At 39.3% G+C, this 8718-nt stretch overlaps 1 protein-coding gene across 1 annotated transcript; it reads right to left on the reverse strand.

Moving 5' to 3' along the window:
- Nucleotides 1-388: 388 nt before the first annotated feature.
- On the reverse strand, nucleotides 389-3009 carry LOC116362590 (cytoplasmic polyadenylation element-binding protein 1-B-like). Its single transcript, XM_031816685.1, has 3 exons — nucleotides 2897-3009; nucleotides 2392-2563; nucleotides 389-504 (listed from the first exon to the last, which is right to left on the reverse strand). Exons 1-3 carry the CDS (start codon nucleotides 2909-2911, stop codon nucleotides 449-451), a joined length of 243 nt encoding a protein of 80 aa, XP_031672545.1. The 5' UTR covers nucleotides 2912-3009; the 3' UTR covers nucleotides 389-448.
- Nucleotides 3010-8718: the final 5709 nt, after the last annotated feature.

Below are 8718 nucleotides of genomic sequence, written 5' to 3' on the forward strand. Positions count from 1 at the left end.
TACTGATAATGCAGCATACCATCTCAAAGCCATAGCAAGTTACAATGACACAACGCCACACAACCCAACTAGGCTATAGCATTCATTAAATCCAATATGAAGTAGCAGACTAGCAACTAGCAGTCTTTTCCAGCACATTGGAACAGGTCGTACAGTAGACTAACAGGACAGCCAAAGACTTTATGTTAATGTACTTAGTCTTTACCTAAATGTACACTTTGTCAACAGTATATTGAATATTCAATACAAAGGAAGTATGTCCAGTACTCACTGGAGGTAGAGCTGGTGTGGGCTTGGGAAGCGGCAGTGGTGGTGTGTGTGTCCGTGTCATGGCTGCTCCAGGGGCGCTCCCAGCCGGACAGGCTAGGACTGGAGCCCAGGCCCAGGTCGTTGACGTCTGGCAGGCCTCTGGAGGAGCCCTCGTGGAGAGAGCTTCCGCTGACAACTGCTAGTGGGGAAGAGCATCCTGCTGCCCACTGCAGCCAGCTCCGATTCCTGCAGGGTCTGTGGACGAACGAGGAGAGAGAGATGAGCTAATAAACAGTAAGCACCCTGCATCTGCCCGAGGGAAGAGGACATGAGAAGGGGGATGGTGTCGAGTGAAATGGCTTCGCTTTCCCAAAAACACAATCTTACTGATGAAATGAAGTCAGACTGTGTAGCAACCCTTCCCTTGCATGTTGATCAGGTGAACCTGCTGCGACTGTGCCCTTTGCAAACTGCCATGCATTTCCATCTGAATCACTGACCGACTTAGCATGTGACCGGACTGCTGATTCACTCGCACCCCCTGCTAATGACATCAGCTCACCCACCACCCCCCCTTCCGTTTCCTCTAAATGGGTAATGAAAAATTCCTGTTGGAGATATTCTCAGACTCCCCCGGCACAGCGTCTGTCAGCGATGGAGGTGGCAGCCAGCCGCTGCTGCTAACAGTGGCTCTAGCCTAGTTTTCTTGAGTGAGCTGGCAGAGAGATGCAGCAGACAGAGGGAGAGAGTCATGAGCAGAGAAGGTGGGGGACCGGCAGAGAGGGGGCGTGGTAGTGTTCTAGCTGCAGGGTAGGAGGGGGCACTGAGAGCAGAAATCCCTGGTGTATTGCGCTGGCTCACCCTCCCAGATTTGCCAGTGTCACAGAAGCTATAGTCGCAGCAGCTGACTGATCAGAAGTAGGAGGACAGAGTGATTTGCACTGCCAGCTTGCCCCATTGCACTTCAGGGCTGGACAGCATCCAACTGCTATCTACAGTCCTGATTCAGCAACTCAAGGCTGGGCAGAGGAGAGGGGTGGTGGTTGGGTGGAGGAGGATAGGCCATCATTGAAGCTTTGTTTCTAGCTGAATTAATATTGCCAGATTTACAATGCATAGTTTACACCCAATCTCAAGGAGGGATGATTGTTGTAACCTTTGTAAAATGTGAAAGTCATAATCATCATTCTTTATGCTGAAACATAACGATTTACAATCATACTAGCCTATGATAAAATTAAAATATGCTCCAAGTCTGGTTACACAGTTGTATGAAAGGTTCATAAGGCATGACAAGTTGGTCTAAAACCATTGGTGCCAACTGAGTTGAAGCGTACAAATAAAAGGGTAAGACGTTTTGCAGCCTGGTCTCAGACTAGACGTATCATAGTAAATTTAAATACTGATTGCAAAGAATATTATGTAACGTTTGGTAGTTACATAAAACCGATGTAATTTAAGGTGGTTGGTCAGGGTGGGCATTTAACATGAACGCCTAGCAACCCAAAGGTTGTGAGTTTAATCCCACTGACAACTTTAGCATTTTGCTTCAACTACTTATTACTTTGCAACTACTTAGCAACTACTTAGCATGTTAGCTAACCCTAAAATCATCTATTTTAGATAATTTTTTAACATAACTCGTAATACATTATCCAAAAGTGGTGATGACAAAAGTAACACTAAAAAGTGTCTCGGATTTACACAGAACACAAAATGCTCTGAGACCAGGGTGCATTTTCCTTATATTAAGAACATTGAATATAGCAATGTTACAAGTTATAATGCTATTCATTAGAAACTATTCATTAGAAACTACAAAGTGGCCAAGCTGGGTGGCCTAGTGCATGACTGATTTTAAAAGAAATATATCAGGTTAAATACAGAGTAGAATTGCAGTGGCTGAGAGTCTTGGCAAAGACCTCAAGCTCTGGAAAGCTTAGCCTACAAGTGCTGCAATGCTGCAGACGATGCAGCATGAATCAGCTGTTCCCACTATTATGACAGGGCTGTGGTGTAGACTACAAAAAGCAATTCAAAAGGGGAAATTGTATGTTTAGTATATAGTTTCCCCTTTACTGCCATTGAGTACAAGCATAACGATGTGTCATTCCAAAGTGCACGTGCAGCGAGAAAGTTTACCGGTCAGGAGCATATCTAGCTTTCCCTTGGTGCCGGATGTGGTGCACACACCGGTAAAATCCAGAGAGTTGCCCAGCATGGTGTTCATTCTACGATATATGTCCGCGTTACTGCAAGTGGACAAGGCCGCAGATTCTGGTGCCCAATTGTCATGGGGTCGAAGTTCGTCTCTCTAGAAATGAGAACAAACTTGTTAAAATATCCGTTTGATGTCATTCAAGTAATGTTTGTTAACATTTGAACATGTTAACATTTGAAGTTAAAATATATGGCTTCTTAAGCTACATCAATCAACCTGGATAATACATATTCTAGGTTTATTTTCAGGCCAAAAAGTCTCGATATTGTCTTTTTGTCCATTTTACACAGATTTAGGCCTAAACCTATTAGGCTAGCAGTAGCAGACTACTTTTAATTGTAGCCTAGGCCTATATGCTTTTCATGTGCTACTGTTAAACAAAAACCATTGAGCGAAAATACAACTACTCGTTGGTGTTTTTCTTACCAATGAAAACGCCATGGTAGGAAATATCTAACAGAAATGTTTCAAACAACCGCCACTCAAGTCGAGGACATACTTATGAATGTAGTCCGTAGACAATTATCCACATTGATTAGGAAAACGTATGCCTGTCCAATCAGGTGATTTGGGCGGTACCATTGCCAAGTACTTTCCCTGCGTTCATAACCAAGTGGGAAGATGTTATTTACCGCATATGGCCAGGCGAGTACACTGCCCCCTTGCATTGAAACCGGTGTACCTCATGCATTGTTAGCAGAAAACAGGATCCCCATTATAAGTGAATGGAAAAATGTCAATCTTCGTGTAAATAAACTGTTTTTTTCACAGACAGTCATGGTGCCAAAAATTGCTTCGAATACATCAGATGTATGTCCTTGAACCGAGTATTTTAAAAATATCACATACAAGAAGCGTTATAAGGATAATATAGTTGCTAATGGCAGCATCAGGTGTAAGGTCATGTAAAGGCGGCCCAGCAATATAAATAGTGGGGGTACGCCGTTCCTGTAAAACACGAGCCTACCACAATAAACTGTAGGCTACTACACTATTATTTATCATTAGCGCATGTCAGAGGCATGACAAATTAGTGAATTAGATTTAAAAACGGGTGGTATAGCCTACACACCAAAATGCGATGTGGTTCGATGAGAAGACTGCCATTTTGCCAAGGCAGAGAAGAGTGGCGGACATCGAGACTTGCGGAGACAACTGTGGACACATAAATTCTGTCCTAATGACAATCGCCAAATATCCTTACCCTTTATGTTGTTTTGTGTAAAATATGTCTCGTTCAATTCACCACTGTTTGGAGGCTGGAAATATGTTGCGAGTGGATGAACGTGTGGAGGTAGCCTAGTAAAGGAGCCCTTTGAAGTTATTGATAATCAGATGAAAACATAATGCCTGGTTGTGTTTATGCCACAATAAAAAAATAGCACATTTTAGAAGTTAAATGACAAATCTTTACGACTTGGCCCATATCGATGATAATGAATTAATATAATTATATGATTAGGCCCATGCAAATATGTGTTGCACTCGCAGAGTGTGCACACATGAGGTCCCGTACTGGGAATAAATGTAATTTACTTTCACCCCTGGGCAGCCTGCAGTACCCCGGTTGTCTTCAATTTGAGTTCGTCAATGAGAGGGGGCAGCACTGAGCTAGCCTGTAAACGTCACTTCCTTCCAAACTGCGCATGTTATTTCCGCGTTCAAACAACTGGGAACTCGGAATTGGGAAATGTAGCTTTTTTTCATACTTTTTTTTTATCGACAACAAACCAATACAGAAAGTACATGGAGGGAACACAAGTATATATAGATTATATACAATGGACAATCGAGCTAGGGGGTACAATATCACATTACAATTACACAAGGACCTTAAGGGACATACATACACTTACAATTCTAACAGCTTTTTTGTTAGTAGAGTATTTAACTGTCTAAAATACAGTTCAATTTATTTTTGTAGGGTAAGAAAATGTGTTTTTTTGTTTGTAAATGTACATTTGTGTATATGAAATTTGGCCAAAAGAATAATTAAATTAATTACATAAAAAATGTTCAGCTTATTTCTATCGTATGTAAAGAATACAAGCAGTACATCTCTCCACAATAGTGTAAAATCTTCATAAATGTGTTCAATTATAAATCCGCAGTTTTCTTACATTAATAAAATGCCCCAAAAAGATGCAATACTGTTTCTGGGTGGTCATTACAAAAGGAGCTATTTGAGTTGATGTTTTCCTTAAACTTCTTCATATAGTGGTTGGCAGGATAACATTTATGAATAATTTCAAAGGAAACGTCCTTAATTTTGTTAACAAGTAGGTATGTGTTTGGCAACATCCAAACTTTTTTCCAACAGATATTATCAATAAATCCATTCCAATAAGGCATGACATAAGGTATATAGATACAACATCCTGTTGAAACAAGGTTCGTATCGCTCTGTTGTTGAATGGACCAAAAGAGAAACAAATCTTTCCTACTGATGAGACAACAGGGTCAATAGAAGGTAGGCTCTGAGGGTCAGGTCTTGACATGTTCCTGAATAACAGAGCAACACCTGAGGGAATGGCATCTAAAACAATTGCAAAATCTTTAGGTGTTACAGGGACCTTGTAAAGTGATAAGAATTCCTTATAACTGAGTAAAAGACCCTCTGCATTTACCAGTTGGCTCACCAATAGGATATTATTTCCAATATTCTAAATACAAAGAAGTATTTTTATACAATATATTCCGATTATTCCATATATAATATCTGTGTGGAGAAAAAAGCAGAAAGTTTCACTGAAATGTTGTCAATATTATAATTGCAAAATGACGTGAAGTTAAGGTCACCAAAAGTAGAGAAGACATGATGAGGAATAAAATTCCAGATAGAAGTGGGTCTTCTTAGGAATTGTTTTATCCAATTGATCTTAAAAGTATTATTTAAAGTAGTAAAGTACAGAAAATTCAGCCCACCATTCTCATAAGTGTTCATTAAAACAGTTTTCCTAATGTAATGTTTACGGTTTCTCCACAGAAAGTTGAAAAGCATCTGGTCTATCTCCTTGCTTATTTTACTGTCAAAATATAAAGATAGAGCGCCGTATGTTAGTCTAGAGATACCTTCAGCCTTGGTTATTAGGACTCTACCTTTTAAAGATAAGTCCCTCTGTAGCCATTGATTTAGCTTCTTCTGGGTATTTTTAATAAGAGGGTTAAAATTTAGTAAGCCTCTAGACTTCTGATCCTTTGTAAGGTTTTGCCTAAATATGTAAGTTCTTATTTTACTGGAATAACATAATTTGAAGGTGTCACACAATTTTTGACAGCTATGAGTTCACATTTATTAATGTTAAGATATAGACCAGACGCTTTGGAAAAGGATTGTATCACATTGATCGATATGGGAATTTGGTTAGCGTCTTTCAGAAAAAGTGTACCAGCTATGGAAACATCTTGTACAGGACTATTATTTAACGAATTTGCAAGAAGTTGGGTGATTAATAAAAACAGGTATGGGGAGATAGGACAACTTTGCCTAATTCCTCTCTTTAACTCAAATCTAGGTGAGGTGCCATATTTCAATTTGATAGAGCTGTTACCATTTGCATAGAGAGTCTTAATAGCCTTACAGAAAAATCCCCAAAGCCAAGTCTCTCAAGGGAGTGGAAGAGAAACTGATGCTCTACTGTGTCAAATGCTTTATAAAAATATAAAAATAATATGAAGCTATCCTCAGTTATTAGGTCTGAGTAGTCAAGTATGTCTAATACTAGTCTGACATTGTTAGAAATATGTATGTTCCTCATGAAGCCAGACTGTGTTTCATCAATGATTGCATCCAGGACTTCTTTAATTATTTTTGCAAGTAGTAAGGCTAATATCTTATAGTCATTATTAAGAAGACAAATTGGATGCCAGTTAGCGATGAGCAGCACTTCTTTTTTAGGCTTAGGTATCAGTGTTATTAACCCCTGACTCGTTGTAGGAGGGAGAACATTGTTTTTAATACTCTCTAAACAAGATTTCAAATAGGAAGGGAGCTACTTGTTCAGAAAATAATTTGTAAAATTCTGATGTAATTCCATCAACACCTGGTGATTTATTGTTCTTTAGATGTTTGATAGACTCTAATCTCTTCAACTTTGATGGGTTCATCACACTGTTTAGATTCTAAATCACTGATAGAGTGAACATTATTCGGTGAGTTAAAAAAACACATCTGTGGATTCCTGACAGTGCGTAGAGCTATACAATTTTCTGTAAAAATTGCTACAGTATTTAGCGATTCATTTTTGGTCATCTGTAATAACACCATCAATGTTTAATTTATGGATAGTGTTATTTTTAGAGTGAAATTTCTCAAGTCTGAAGAAATAGGATGAATTCTGTTCTCCCTCCTCAATCCATTTTTTCCTAGATCTAATAAAGGCTCCTTCTGCTTTTAATCTATATATATTATCCAGTTTATTTTGTAACTCAATTAGTTCCATCTTCTAGTCCCCCGAGAGGCCGGCTGGGGATCTCTGAGAAAGGGAAGTTATCTTAATGATCACCTTTTCCTCCTCAGCTCTTCTGGTCTTAGCAAGATTACTACCATATTTTCTAAGGTATTTGGACACCTCAAATTTAAAGAGCTCCCAGTTTTTGCAATAAGAGTTGGGAAATCGAGCTCCGTCTGGGAAAAATCTATTTGAAGGGTCATCCAATTCGGGAATCCAACTCTGGAACCCTGCTTCTTTCCAGAGCTCAGACTTTCCGACCTGAAGATCACTGACGCCATGATTTGACATCGTATATTTCCGAGTTCCCAGTTGTTTTGAACGCGGCTTTTGACTCCATGAGACTCCATTTTAACCAACTTAATTTGGCTTCAATGCACTATCGAGTGTTCACAGGATGAATGGTGTCACGTGATCGATGGCTTTGTCCATTCATATATACAGTCATTGCATACGACTGGGAAAAATCCACTTGAACTATGAATTATTAGTGGGTCACTCATCTATCATCCATGAAGGCCAAATTCTCTGATATCTGACGTCACCTACTAAGGAAATGACCTAGATAACAGCATTTTCAGCAGTTAAATGCAACAACAACACATTATTTATTAAAAGCTATCTATTAATATGTTTTTTAAACAATATAATTTGTTTACGAGCATGATAGCTGTCATTTTTGTTTATGGTTGACGCAGCTTGTTTGCCATTAGCCAATCGGCGTATCTCAACGACTTCAAAGCACATGAATGCGGCCAACTAGTATTTACTACTTCACAACGGGAAATTACCACCTTCCCACTTGGTTATGAACACAGCATTTGACTGGCGTTTTTCACGCGTGAATGCTGGAATGAAACAGTTGCAACCTATAGGAATGTGCTGAAATAAATTAGTAGACGAGACTGTTGCACATGAATGTGATAGGTAGCCTAGCGGTAAGAGCGTTGAGCCCGTAACCGAAAGGTCGCTGGTTCGAATCCCTGAACTGACTAAAGAAAATATATCAATGTTCTCTTAGCAAGGCACGTATCCCCCAATTGCTCATTTAAATTTGTTCAATTACTAAAATGTTACATAGCATCAACTATCAAACTCCCTCATTGTAATTTGATACGTTTTAAATGTAAGAGCACGGCAACATTTGCTCACTTGCACTTCAGTCACAATGTGACCCCTGGCATGAAATTAATGCGACGTTCCTTTTTAGGTCAGTTGATATGCAATTCCATGAACAATGTCGTATTTCTAGCACAGTCAAAAAACGTAAATGTCCACATATAATTATTTAAACTAAATTATGTATAATTGATATCCATTTTAAATTGATATTGTAAAGCTACTTTTTTTGTAATGAAATAATGTCACTATCGTTTTATTAGCCTGTAGCAACACCTTGTAGCCTACAACTTGGCCCATGGGTATGTTTTGACCATAATAAACCGTATCTAATGCAATATTTTACAGAACTAAAGAAGTATCCTCGTCCAGTTAATAAGTAAAGGATAATCAACGAGGGACTATTCATTCTATGGAAAAGGTAAAGCGACGCGGAAGGTGTGTTCCACGACTGCGTTTCCATGGAGATGCATTATTTTCCAGAGAACTCACAGAGACCCTCGTTGATTATCTGTCACTTAACTGGTCAAGATGTAGCTCCAAACCAGATCTGGTTCATACTACCCGACCTATGTACCTGACCCTGCGATTAGGACTAGGATACTTCTTTAGTTCTGTTCGGTAAACTAGTGCATTAGATACGGTCTACTATGGTCAGGACACAACTAGGAGCCAAGT

The sequence above is a fragment of the Oncorhynchus kisutch genome, unplaced genomic scaffold (genome assembly GCF_002021735.2).
Source record: "Oncorhynchus kisutch isolate 150728-3 unplaced genomic scaffold, Okis_V2 scaffold852, whole genome shotgun sequence".
NCBI classification, from domain to species: Eukaryota; Metazoa; Chordata; class Actinopteri; order Salmoniformes; family Salmonidae; genus Oncorhynchus; species Oncorhynchus kisutch.

What these genes read in the sequence shown, in the direction of transcription:
- LOC116362590 (XM_031816685.1), bottom strand. An exon ending in GCTAGATATGCTCCTGACCG is followed by an intron (nt 505 to 2,391) that starts GTAAACTTTCTC and finishes GTTCGTCCACAG; the next exon opens with ACCCTGCAGGAATCGGAGCT.